This window comes from Carettochelys insculpta, chromosome 18, assembly GCF_033958435.1.
Source record: "Carettochelys insculpta isolate YL-2023 chromosome 18, ASM3395843v1, whole genome shotgun sequence".
NCBI classification, from domain to species: Eukaryota; Metazoa; Chordata; order Testudines; family Carettochelyidae; genus Carettochelys; species Carettochelys insculpta.
In genome coordinates, this window is record NC_134154.1 from 26,817,023 (window position 1) to 26,830,681 (window position 13,659).

Below are 13,659 nucleotides of genomic sequence, written 5' to 3' on the forward strand. Positions count from 1 at the left end.
CTGTGAGAAACTGGACATCTGTTGCCTAATAAACCTGCTGTTGTACCTGCTGAGTGAGAGTCTCTCCTACCAGTGGATGGGGTGCAGTGCAGGGGGACCCCTGAACCCCATCACAGCAGCTCCTCCAGTGTTTTTTTTTTCTTGTGCCCTTCTCCTGCCCAGTAAAGTGACTAACACAACACTAAACATTAAAGTTGATTGTAGATATGCAATTGTAACTATGGCAGTTGGGTAGCTAGAATCAACTTATCTACAGTCGACTTACCTGGCCATCCTCACAGAGGGAGGTCGACAGGAGAAACTCTCCCTTTGACCTCCCTTACTCCTCGCAATACTGAGGAGTACGGGGCTGACTGCCTAACTCACGTAGTTTGGTTTTGCACATCCCTAATAGCCATGCAAAAAATCAAACCCTGCAAGATCGACCCTGACCGGGTTGATCTGCTGTGTAATGAAGACATACTCTAAATGAGTTTTAGACCTACCTATAATAGTACAAAACAAAATAGTGAGGACTACCTTGTAACTAGAAACTGAAGGTGGCAGCAGTCTGGCAAGTACAGTACTATTCACTGAAGTTTTAGCTTATGTTCTACCCTTTCCAAAAGGCCTAGATTTTAATCAGAGGGGATAATTGCCAAATTTGGATTTTACAGTGGACAGCAATGCCTTGCTCTGGGCCAGAATTTCAAAGCTTTGGCAGCCATGAAATTGGCAATGATCACATGACAACTATGGACAGCAGCAGTATGCGAGAGAACTACACAGGATTATCTCCCTCATCTGGCACCATCAGGACCTGAGTGATCCCCAGTGAGGGGATTTGTTGGATGAGGGGAGGTCAGGCCCCCAGCCTGCCTGAATGCGGGGTGGGGGGGGCGCTACTAATGCAGGGCTCCCCCACAGGGCTGCAGGGCTCCCTGCTCAGCCAACTCCCTGCAGCGCAGAGCTGCAGGACTGCCAGTGGGACTCCCTGCCCCAGCCACAGGGCTGCCAGGGTCCTCCAGCTGTGGCTGGGGTCCCCATGGCTGAGGAGCTTCTGGCAGGGCTCCCCCTACTTGGCTAGGGTCCCTGAGGCTGCGGGACTGCAAGCAGGGCTCCCTGCCGTGAGGCTCCTCAGAGCAGGCTGCCTGCAGGGTTTCCTGCCACCAGCAGGGCTCTGCTGTACCCCCACACAGCTGGAGTGCTCTGGTTCAAGTACTGTTTCACCAACATCCATCGTCCTGCTGGATGAGGGAGTTTCAACCCATACTCATGAAGGTGCCAGAAACAGAAGTCAGGGATAGTAACAGAAGTTGTCCTTACTGCAGGAAGTCCCAGAAAAGAAAATAGCAAAGAGAACTCTCTAAATTGTTCTGGTTATACTCCCTAGCTGGAAAGGAGAACAACTGCAAGTTTACCAATTCTTGGTTAACATGAATTATCAAGCTTCAAGAACACTAGGAATGATTCCAGTTACCTACTTGTTTCCAACTGTTGCAAGATGAAAGTGAGATGACTTTTCAGGAGGGTTTCGTCCTTATTACTTAAGCTATTACCTAGAAGTCAGAGCCTACAAAATAGCACGCAGGAAACAGTGGCCAGCATTTTTCCATTTGAACAATTTATGTTGGAACCTTTAGCTATTAAAAATAGGAAAAAAGTTGTGGCCTCTTCGGTGCTCGTCAGCTCTTTCGTGACTCAAGAAAGACTAAATCCTAAGTACCCACACAAATATTCCAATGAAAGGAAACAGCTCCACACCCACATTCACCCACTGTGGGCTTGTTCTTCATAAACGCTATCTTTAAAGTAGTTTATTTAAAACTACTTTGCCAGAGTTATCTGGCAGACTTATTACTGAGTAACTAATAGGAAAATCAAGTCTACACAGAAAAAGACTTCATATTTATCCTTTACCTACAGACATTCTAAATAGATTTATATAGGCTATGCCTACACTACAGACCTTCCAGCAGCACACCTATACTACCGCAGCTGTGCGGCTGCGAAGTTTCCCCTGTAGCCACTCACTCCATAGCAACAGAAGACAGCTCTGCTGGTATAATTAAATCATGTTCAACAAGCACCAGCACTACTGTTGGGGAAAGTTATGTTAGTTACAGTGGGTAGTATTTTGGGGTTTTTCCCCATGCTCCTGACCAGCAAAAGTGCTAGTGTAGACATGCCCATAGTATTCCATTCTACTAGAATACTAAAGGTTCAAAGCTCCTCCCTTAATAAATTAAGGAGATTCTAGCCCTAAAGAGTATGAAAACAGGAGACCAAAATAGTAAAATGGAGGACTGGTCCAAAAGAAACCTGATGAGTTTCAACAAGGACAAGTGCAGAGTCCTGCACTTTGGATGGAAGAAGAATCCCAAGCATTGTTACAGGCTGGGGACAGACCGGCTAAGTAGCAGTGCAGCAGAAAAAGACCTCAGGATTACAGTGGATGAGAAGCTGGATATGAATCAACTATGTGCTCTTGTAGCCAAGAAGGCTAATGACATATTGGGGAGCATTAGGAGGCACACTTCCAGCAGATCCAGAGAAGCTGTTATTCCCCTCTATTTGGCACTTGTGGGGCCATATCTGAAGTACTGCGTCCAGTTCTGGGACCCCCCGGTATAGAAAGGATGGGAAAAGCATTGGAGAAGGTCCCATGGAGAGCAATCAAAACGATAAGGTGGCTGGAGCACACAACCTATTCAGAGAGGCTGAGCGATTTGGGATTATTTAATTTGCAGAAGAGAAGAATGGGGGACGATTTGATAGAAGCCTTCAATTTCCTGAAGAGGGGCTCTAAAGAGGAAGGACAGAGGCTGTTCTCAGTAGTGAGGAATGGCAGAACAAAGAACAATGGTCTCAAACTACAGAGCGGGAGGTGTTAGGTTGGATATTAGAAAAAAACTGTTTCACCAGGAGGGTGGTGAAGCATTGTAATGCATTACCTAGAGAGGTGATGGAACCCCCGTCCCTAGCAGTTTTTAAGTCCCAGCCTGACAAAGTTTTGGGTGGGTTGATTTAGTCGGGATTGATCTTGATTTGGGAAGGGGGCTGGACTTGATTACCTCCTAAGATCCCTTCCAGCCTTAGGCTTCTATGATACTATGAAAACAAAACAGTTCAAATGTAAGAGGGTTTGGAGACAGAGAGTTTACAGAATTTTAAGGAAACAAAAGATGCTAAAATGGACAAGAGGAGGGAAACCAAGACAAAAAAAAAAGGTAGAATTGGGAGCACAAGAGGAAGAGAGACTGTCAGTACAAAGTTATACAGGGTAAAGAGTAGGGGGTGAAGAGCTTCATCTTAATACACTAGAAAAGAGAAGACGACATTTGAGGATGGAGTGATATGAGAACAGCAAGGGAATTTCAGCATCAATATTTGGAACAGACAGAGGGACTGAGAAGAAAGGAGGTCAAAGTCCTGGGTCCAGTCTAGTCCATATAATCCTATTGGTAAGAATGGCAGAGAGAGCACACTTGTAATGTCTAAAACTAATACTAAACTGGAAGCAAGTGCAAGTGCTTTGGAAGACAGAATTAGAATTCCGACAAATTGGAGAAATAGTTCGAGTAGGATGAAATTCAGTAAGACAAATGCCAAACATAGAAAGCGCAAAACGATTGCCTATGAGAAAGTACTGCAGAAGAGAGTTGGGATTATAACAGGTCACAAATGAAATATGAGTTAACCAGTGAGTAACATTTTGGGATGTATTAGCAGAAGTGTTGTAAACAAGACATAAGCAACTCTCACTCTACTCAGTGTTCATAAGGCCTCAGCTGAAGTACTGTCTACTACTAGGCATTACACTTCTGGCAAGATGTGGACAAATAAGAGAAAGTCCAGAGAACAGCAAAAGTTAAAGGCCTAGAAAATATGACCTACAGAAAAGAATGAAAAAGTTTAGTTTGTTTAGTGTGAAGAAGACTGAGAGGGTAACACGATTAACAGCTTTCAAGCACACAAAATATTGCTGTAAAGAGAAGGATGACAAGTTATTCTCCTTAACCATGGAGGACAGAACAAATAGTAACAGGCTTAAAATAAAGCTCGCTAACTCTAATGGTAATTAAGTACTGGAACAAACTGTCAAGGGAGGTTGTTGAACCTGTTATTGCAGAGGGACTAGCAGGGGCACTGGCAGGGGCAAGTAGCTGGTATCCCCACACTTGTTACCTCTGGTTTAAGTAATATTTAGTTCTGCACTTTGCGCCTATCAAGATCCCTTTCAATCCTATATTCGCATGATTTTAAGCAATATAAATTGAAACAAGGATGAATTATAAGTAGTCCCATGGCACCTTACAGACTAACAGATATTTTGAAGCATCAGTTTTTGTGGGCAAGGACCCCCTTTGTCAGATGCATCTGACGAAGCAGGTCTTTGCCCACAAAGCTAATGCTCCAAAACATCTGTTAGTCAAAAGGTGCCACAGGACTTCTTGTTCTCAAAGATAAAGACTAACATGGCTACCTCTCTGAAGGATGAATTATGTTATCTAGAATTTTGATAGCTGCAGAGCATAAAGTAATTCTCAAGTTATTGGTACATTTTAATGTAAGAAAAGAATAGAAAATGGTCTCTTCTACAAATTCTACTAGTCTGCTAGTAATTTTCCATTTGATTTCCTAAATACTATATTTGAATTTGCAGCTAAGTTAGAACTGTGTATTTGTCATCACGTTGCCATGAAAGTTAATACAACAAACTCAGTACTGTAATCTCTGCTGAGTCCAGCATGAAGACAAGATGTGCTGGGAAAAGAGCAGCATGCAAATATGGTATGGCTTCCATATATGGTTTTAAAAAAAGTCAGTAGACCCAGTGTAACCATGTTCTTCATTTCATCTTCCCTCCCCTTCCCATGTACAGAGTTCCCCTATCTGGAAAACAAATTCCCCAGATGCTTTATTTTCATGGAGATGAATGATTGAACATTCAGTCATCCATCAGCACTGGAATTGTAGTGAACTTTAAAAACAAAGATGGTAAGGGCCAAGGGCCATAGTAAAGCAGCCTGAAGTTATTTTAATAGGAAAAAAAGACATATTAGCAGAAATGGAAAGAGACACCATGGAAGAGATGAGATGCAGAGTACTGAACACTGGGATCACCCACATGTTTTGGGCACCCACAGCACCATTGAGGGCTCCCTTAAAGATGAACAGCAACTTTGTTTACTATCAACAACTTATGTATTAATGCTGTCTCAGTCATCTCAAGTAATCAAGTTACCACTGGAGCCCACATCCTGAATTACTAGCAATATCACAAACTTATGACGTACTCCAACAAAAGCCCACTATTATGGTTAAATCAAAAAGGCTGAAACTCCATTAAGTTATTTTTGGTATACCATATACGTATGGTGCACCTATTTCTGAAGATCTCAACCCCTGAACTTTTCTAATTAACACTCTATAAAATTCAACCACTACCATACCTGAAAGAGATCATGTGCCTCCACAATACTGCTATTTACACACCAACAATTATCCAAACCTATTCACACCTAGCCAGGACATATGAATCAGAGTAGTCCTATGCATAAGTCAAAACTGTTACATGGTGGAACCAAGGTAAACCAGGTGCTGAAAGTGAAATGTGACATTTGAAACCAGTCTCAATGTCACTTTGCCTTTCAACCGCCAAGGACACAGTGCACACTGACAATAGGAAGTGTCTGTTTCAATGACTTTCTCCGTTAAAGTTATTTACAGGGCTTAAGTTTTAACTATTTAAACAACCAGAGCTGCATGGACAATTACCTTTCTGGTTTTAACAAACAATGATAGATTAGGTACCAAACACTGGGCCTAACCCTCTAGCAGATACTCCACTGCTCCCCCAAGGCCTTTTCTGGGCTAGGGAGGGCAGTGACTACCAGCCCATCCATAGAAGCATGGCTTGGCAACGGCCTTTTCTTTGGACACCGTCAGGGCTGCCGGGGGGCGGGGGGGAGCGTTTTGGGGTCCCTGGCGCCAGTGACCTCCGCATGGGCTGGGAAGGGAGGCGGAGCGCAGGCTGGGCGAGTACTTACCGAGCACATCGGCTGAGCGGTGCCTGGCCACGAAGCAGGCGTCATCCCCATAGCACATGCCCTTCTTGAGGATGCCCTTGCGGAAGTCTTTGCCGAAGCCGCAGCTAGCGGTCACCAGGCTGTAATCGCGGGAGTCCGTCTGCGAGAGGCCGCCCAGGACGGCCCGGGCCACCAGCCTGCCATAGGACAGCACCGAGAACATGGCGCGGGCCGCCCGGCAGCCGGCACGAGGGGAACCGCGGGCCGAGGCCACCTCAGCTGCAGCGGCCCGCCCCGGCTTCCCCCTGCGGCCAAACCAGGCTGCCCCTCAGCGCCGGCCCCCGACCTCACAGATGCTGCTCCCTCCTCTCCCTGGGATCCCCTCAGCGCCTCGCGCGGCTCTGCTGCCCCCCGCCCCGACCCGACCCACAGGCCTCCGGCGCGCGACTCCTGACTCGGTCAGAGCCGGCGAGGTCCACTGCGCCGCCTCCGCCCCCAGCTGCGCCCCGCCGCCATCTTCGGCTCGCGTGCTTCAGGGTTCAGGCCCGGACGGCTGCCGCGACTACGGGGAGAGCGAGGTCAACCCCGCCTCGCCGGCTCGGGACACGCCCCCCGCATCCGGGACCTCGCCACGAAGCCGCATAATGTGCCGGCGCCCTGCTGAGTCTCCATTGGCTACCGGCCTGAGGTATTTGCATAAAAAGGAACAAATATGTCCGCGCGCTGTTTCTAGAGGTGACTTCTATTCCCGTTATGCCACAGGCGCAGGACTACAGCTCCCAAGGTGCAGTGCGCTGACAGTGCGCCTTTTAGCCAATGAACTGTAGCTGCTCTGGCAGGAGCATGGTCTGCTGGGACGTGCAGTTCCCCTGCCTAGCCCTTTACTTGGAGTCCCTCATCCAGGCAAGCTGGGGCAGCTGCAGGTTGTAATGCCGTACACAAGTTTGCCAATACTACCACTATTACTAATCCCTTCTACTCCGTGTGGCACAGAGGTCACCTACAAGTCTGCTCCCCTTCACTCTATCTTGGGACAAAACTTCCAGCTGACCCAGGAGTACCCCAGTTGTTGTCCTTCAGTCTGAGCAGACCTTCTCCACCTCGTCTGAGGTCTTCTGCTTTTGTGTTTTCCTTGTGGGTTCCAGATAAGAGCTTGACGGACTCTGCTGGATGATGGTTTTCTGAGAGCGTGGCCTCACCATCCCCACTTTCTTCTCTTGATTTCAGTGTCAATTGGTTCTTGTCATGCTCTGTTCCAAAGCTCCTCGTTTCTGACAAAGTCTTGTCATTTGATGTGGAGGATGTACCCCAGGCATCTGTTTAGGAATGTCTGTAGACTGTGATTTGAAGACTTAGCATAACGGCGGCCGCAGCACTTTGAAAGTGCCGCTTTCGATCACGCGCAGCTCATCTACACAGGATCCTTTTCGAAAGGACCCCATGTAGACTAGCTGCACGTGATGGAAAGCGGCACTTTCAAAGTGCCGCAGCTGACATTATGCTAATGAGGTGCTGCAATGAATATGCAGCACCTCATTAGCACATACCAATGTGTCTCATTAGCATCCCCCTTTTGAAACGGGGTGCTAGTGTAGACGTGGTCTTGGAGGCTGAAATAATGCTTGCAGATTTTTCAACTTTAGAATAAATTTGTTTAAAAACATACTCAAAAATTCGACTTCTGAATGACAGGGCATTAATTCCAAAATGGTCTGCCCTACATTAGTCTGATATCAGAGAAGAGGCATTAAATTCATTTGGAGTAGAGGGTTTTATTCCAAGTTTAACCAGAGTTCTTAAGCCAGAATAAATTTTCATGAATTCATACTCCCTCTTAGTCTACATCAGCTCTCAGGCCTTACACGAAGAACACAGCTTTACAAAGTAACTAACTTTCCTGATCTCTTGATCCTTATAATCCTGCTGGATGTCAGGGGCTTTATGCCTGTAAAATATTACTACTGTTTTCTGCTCAGAAGGTTATTGTGCTGCTATGAAAGAAAGAACCAGGGAGTTTTCATGGCTGATATCCTAGAAATCAGTTTGCCATGTAAGAACACAGAATTTGCATTTTTACACAGAATCTTTACTTTTTACACGTTATGAAAAAATAAAAAATATGTTAACTATTAAGTAAATTTTAGTGCAAGTACCAGTGTCACCTATTCAATGTACACTCACTCCCTGTTTTGTAGTTGATTTTTCAATAGTTACAGAAATTTAAAATGCCAATATACAGTGGTGCTGGAACAATTTCTAGGTTGGGGGTGCTGAGGTAGGCCCCCCTTTATACTTGTCCATGTGGTGGTACCTCAAGAGCTGGAGCCGCTGGGGCCAGCAGCCAGGACCACAGGCAATGAGGTCAATGGCCAAGACTGGTGCTGGCAGTGGAGTCCCTCCAGGCATAGGGCTATTGGCTGTGACACCAAGTGGCAGTGGGACTCTGGACGTGGGCTGACAGCTGGAAACCTGGTATTGGGCCATGCTAGATACAAAGCCTGGGGGTCATGCAGAACCACCTGCACCCCTACTTCATGCACTTATACAAATGTACTCCAATAAACTACTTCCAGCATACAGAGGTTACTCAAGAACATATAAATTTCATTTGACCCTCCAGATGTGAGTAATACAAGTTATGAAAAGAAGCCTAAAACTTTACAAATCACTCCTGAATACCCTGTCACTTAGTTTGGCAAAGATAAATGTTACATTGATGCTGACATGCTGTTCTTACTGTACGCAGCAAGACTTTAGACTGCATTCAAAGGAAAATAAGTGTGGAGCCATTTAAAAGGGCTAACCAATCTGAATGAAAATAAACTAAAACAAAAGGCTGAATTAGTAGGGCCACTGACGACAGTAAAGAAGTAATGCACTCTGTCTGGATCATTCAATGAATGTTATTTTATTTTAATGATGGATGGCACTAGTAGACACTGAACTTGCTTAAATATGTAAACGTATCAATAAAATACTGGGTTCAATTGATACCCAGATATACTGTGGCTAGGGAAATTAAAGTTCAGGGTTTAATTTTAATGGCAAATCATATAGATTTTTATGGTTTTGTTTTAAACCAGAGAATTCTGGGTTCTTTTAATCACACAGAAACCAGGATCCCTGCTGATGGTGCTCCATGTAAACCCCGAACAGTACTAGCAAGTGTGCCCCCTGTTGTCCTACATTTTATACATACATACTTCATAGAGCTGGAAAGGACCTTGAGAGGGTATCGAGTCCAGTCCCCTGCTTTCTAGGTAGCAACAAGAACTCTCTCTGTCAATTTCTTCCCCTGCCCCCAAGCTATTTACCCCAGATTCCTAAATGGTCTAGTTCAAGGATTGAACTCACAATTGTGCATTTACAAAGGCAACATATAAACTACTGAGCCATTCCTCCTCCCTGCTGCTTATTAGTAAGTGAAGGTTAGAGCCTGACTAAAGAACCTTTGCTTGAAATATTAAAATACACAAAATTGGCATGAAAACATAGCGTATCCCCCCCAGACTAATGTGGCTGAGTCAAATCCTCCCACCTCAAAGTCCAAGACCCATTAATATATGTTGACTTAAAGCCGCAAAACAAAATAAAGTACTTCAGTGACATTCGCTTAGATGGGTTAATAAAATGAGCAGTAAATTAAGAGCTGAAATACCATAAAATGTAAAAGACTGTCAAGCATACAAGCAGTTTTTCAGCTCAGACTAAGACACTTAGAATAACCAGATTTGTGTATGAAGAACAGCTGATATCACCATCTTACTGCCCTGCTCTCTTAGGAATCTGAGTTTGATAAATATAACCTGTAATGTCATCCACTGTACAGAGAGAGGGACTGACATTCCCAGGCTCCTTAGCATTTATTTAAAGACTATTGATGTGCTTGACCAGAATGGAGTTTATTTTAGGCTTATATGACTTGGTTTTGATGCTAACAAAAACATCTGTTTTCTTGAATAGTTAATTTTTTCTGCTACAGAGTGGAAAAAATATTTGGATTAAAATAAATTTAAGGACAAAATTTTCAACTTTATCCATAGGTTAATCAAGGAGGAAAGTCACATAATTAAGGGCAACAGGGATAGGCTCCAACTGGAGAAGCATTTAGAAAGGCAGCACAGTCTGATGGTCTCTGAACCAAGACCTCTTGAATTCTAATTCTAACCCAACTACCAACTCTCAGGCTGCATCTACAATTGCATTCCCCTTTCAAAAGAGGCATGCAAACGAGGGAAATAAAAATGCAAATAAGGTGCATATTTGCATATTTAATACCTCATTTGTATATTCTTCTTTCAAAATAGCTTCTCTCAAAAAGAAGAAAAACAGTGTAGATTTGGCTCTTCCGAAAGTAAACTCCATCTTTGAAAGAGCCCTTCTTCCCACAAAAAAAGGGAAGAAGGGTTCTTTCGAAGATGGGGTTTAGTTTTGAAAGAGCCGCGTCTACACTGCTTTTCTTCTTTTGAAAGAAGTTCTTTGTAAAGAATATGCAAATGAGGTGTCTGATAGGCAAATCTGCATCTCATTTGCATTTTCCATTTCCCTCATTTGCTGGCCTCTTTTGAAAGTGGAATACAAGTGTAGACACAGCCTTAGTGAAGTCTTGGGAAAGTCATTTAATCGTGGTGTGTGTTAGAAAAGGCACAGAAAGAAGAGTTCAGGAGACTTAGGTTCAGTATGCAGACTCTCCATAGACTGGCAACATGATCTTAGGCATGTCACAATTTCTCCGAGTTTCAGTGGTTTTGCCTGTAAAATAGGGACTAGTGATTTGATGCCATTAGAGTATGTTTCTGTCAGTATCAGAATCACTTAGAATTGTGACTCATGTGAAAACAGAATTGTAGATGTTTGAGAAAGAATTATGCAAGTGCAGGATTATACATTATTTAGGATTTTGTCCATTCTGATTTTAAAAGGCTGCCTTAATGTTTCTTCCGTCATTTCCCTTGACAGGCTGTTACATTATAGTAGATTTTACTGTCAGAAATTTTTTCCCTTAAAAAAGGATACTAAACATTGCAAGATTTGTCAGACTATTTAAGATTCTTTCATGTGTCATATTCAATAAGAAGATTATCTCAAATTAATAAAGTATGGATATCCGTTTGAATATATCTGGTTCTAAATTAGGGCAAGTGCCTTAAAAATAGTTAAAATGTAGCCAACAAAGCATCAGACCTCATCTAGCTAGTTTCCTCAATTTCACCCTACCATAAGGAAACATGTTGACTTTGCCAAAACATACATCTAGGCCAAGATTTGCATTTAGGTAACTGTTGCTGAATAGCATTTAATATAACGGTCCAAAGAAATCTTATCAGAGAGGTAGCCGTGTTAGTCTGTATCTTCAAGAAGAACAAGAAGTCCTATGGCACCTTGTAGACTAACAGATATTTTGGAGCATAAGCTTTTGTGGGCAAAGACCCACTTCATCAGACACATGAGTAAGGGTGGGAGTTTCAGAGGAGTATTTAAAGAGAGGGGGTCCCAGTAAAAGGGAGGGCCAGAGCTGACAAGGTCTATTCAATCTGATAATGGTCCATTTTCACCCAAATCACATGTTAATGTGTCAAATTTGAATATAAAAGAGAGCTCGACTTGGTAGATTACAAAGGGAGAGTGCCGAGCTCTCTTTTATATTCAAATTTGACACATTAACACATGGTTTGAACTAGGATGCCAATTACTCAGACCATTATAAGGACTCTTTTACATACTTTGTTTTATCTGACTCTTGACTTCCTGCCCCTCCTACCGCCTCTCTTCTCTTCTGATTTGCCCACCTTGATTATAATTTTTCCAATTTGTCAACCTGGATAACTATTTTTGGTTCTCTGCGCCTTAAATATTGAGTCTGTTCTGGTATAGCTATGGTCTGAAGAAGTGAGTCTATCCCACAAAAGCTCACCACCTAATAAATTATTTTCTTAGTCTTGAAAGTGCTACTGGACTGCTTTTTTGTTTTTTTTACCTACAAACGTGTCTGAGGCATGTCAGCAAAGGACAAGGTGAAGAAGGTTGCATTGCTATTGCTCATGCTGTACCTATCTATGGAAATATTTCAGTTTCCAGTATGACAGCTGAAACCTCGGCAATTTTTTTTTTTAAATTTGCACAGAAAAGTTACTGCAACTGGAAGTGGTAGCTGTGACTGGGTGCTAGTTACTGAGACCTCATTACTAGCACTACAACGAGTCTGATGTGCTGTTTACAGGATCCTGTGCGCCCTCTGATGGTCATGAAGGTGGCAAAAATGAAGTCTGCTGCTTTATGTCAAAGTACAGGAGAAGCTCAGAGTTCCGAATACCTCGTTGTTTGTAACTCTGAAAGGCATTATGGCCATTCTTGCAAAAGTTTGCAACTGATCATTGACTTAATATAGCTTTATAACTTTACTATGCAGAAAAATGATGCTTTTAAAAATCTAAACAAAAACAAGCACAGAAACAGTTCCCTTCCAGTGGCAAGTCTTTAAAAAAATGTTAAATGTAAACTACTAAAAGTAATTTTTTTCTTTGCTGCCAGATTGAATATTCCCAGTTCAAAATTAGGAATGTGGCTGGCTCATCAGTGCCTAACCCTTATCTCCAAGGTCCTACTGTAACAGGATCAGAATTTGATCAGAAGAAAACTCTGTAGAATAATACAGGGTCAGGTCACAAGCAGGAAATAATTGTTGCAAAATCATTCATGATCAGATTATGACAAAATAGGAAAAAAGTTTCAGGTCTTTCAAAATACCCTAGAGTCCAGCCTGTTATGCAGCATACCACAGAGAACCAAGAAAAAGTGGACCTTGTGACCTATGAACAGGAGTGAGAATCTTTTTCCAGGAACTATATTGTATAGCTACCCCCCCATAATAGAAGTAAGAAACTTGAGAGTGACTGACATGCACTGATCACACAAATATATAAACGTTAGCGGCCATTTATCAAGCCAGGTGCCCTATCACTGATACCAGCCTGTTGGTGGTAGCACTGACAGGTGTGCTGTTATCAATGGGCCAAAAATGTACTCACGTAGTTTGGCTCTGAGCAGGATACATGTTATAGTGATTAAAATGCTGGAGGTTAGTTGATGTTGGGAAGCCCATCACAGCTACTGGGGGAGCTGCAATGGTGGGAAAAGCTAATATTGCTGATAGACAAACCTCACAGTACAATATACCCAAGCCTATGCATCCATGCTGTAGTTGGTGGGAGTTCAGCCTGAGTGGGAACTGCAGGACTGAAGAGCCCAAGCACCTACTAAGGAAGGTACTACAGGGAGTCCAAAGAACTTCCAGGCCAGGACACCTGTGGGTGTCCACAGCATGGTTTCATTCGGTGTGTAGCAGCACCTCAGGGAATGGGGTTGTGGTCCAGGACTAGGGCGTCTGGCTCCTGCAGCAATACACATAATAAACAGCTGTAAGAGGGACGCACTGACCCCATCTCGCACTGGTCTCTCTGACACGGGGGCCCACGCTCGCTCCCCAGCACAGCCACGATAAGGCGTGAGCCCTCCCTTCCCCGTCCCGTGATGCCCTGCGGCTGGGCCTTGTTTCTTTCCCGTGATGCCGCAGCGACGCAACAGATCTCTCCCATGATGCTCCGGGGCGGGCGCGTTGACTCTTCTCTCCCATGATGCCCCGGGCGGT

General features: G+C 43.9%; 1 protein-coding gene across 1 annotated transcript in view; it reads right to left on the reverse strand.

Moving 5' to 3' along the window:
- PPTC7 (protein phosphatase targeting COQ7) overlaps positions 1-6,476 on the reverse strand; it is a 28,365-nt gene extending 21,889 nt beyond the window's left edge. Inside the window, exon 1 of the mRNA XM_075012838.1 lies at positions 6,033-6,476. Within this exon, the coding sequence (XP_074868939.1) occupies positions 6,033-6,234 (202 nt within the window). The 5' untranslated portion in view covers positions 6,235-6,476. The remainder of the gene's footprint in view (positions 1-6,032) is intronic.
- Positions 6,477-13,659: the final 7,183 nt, after the last annotated feature.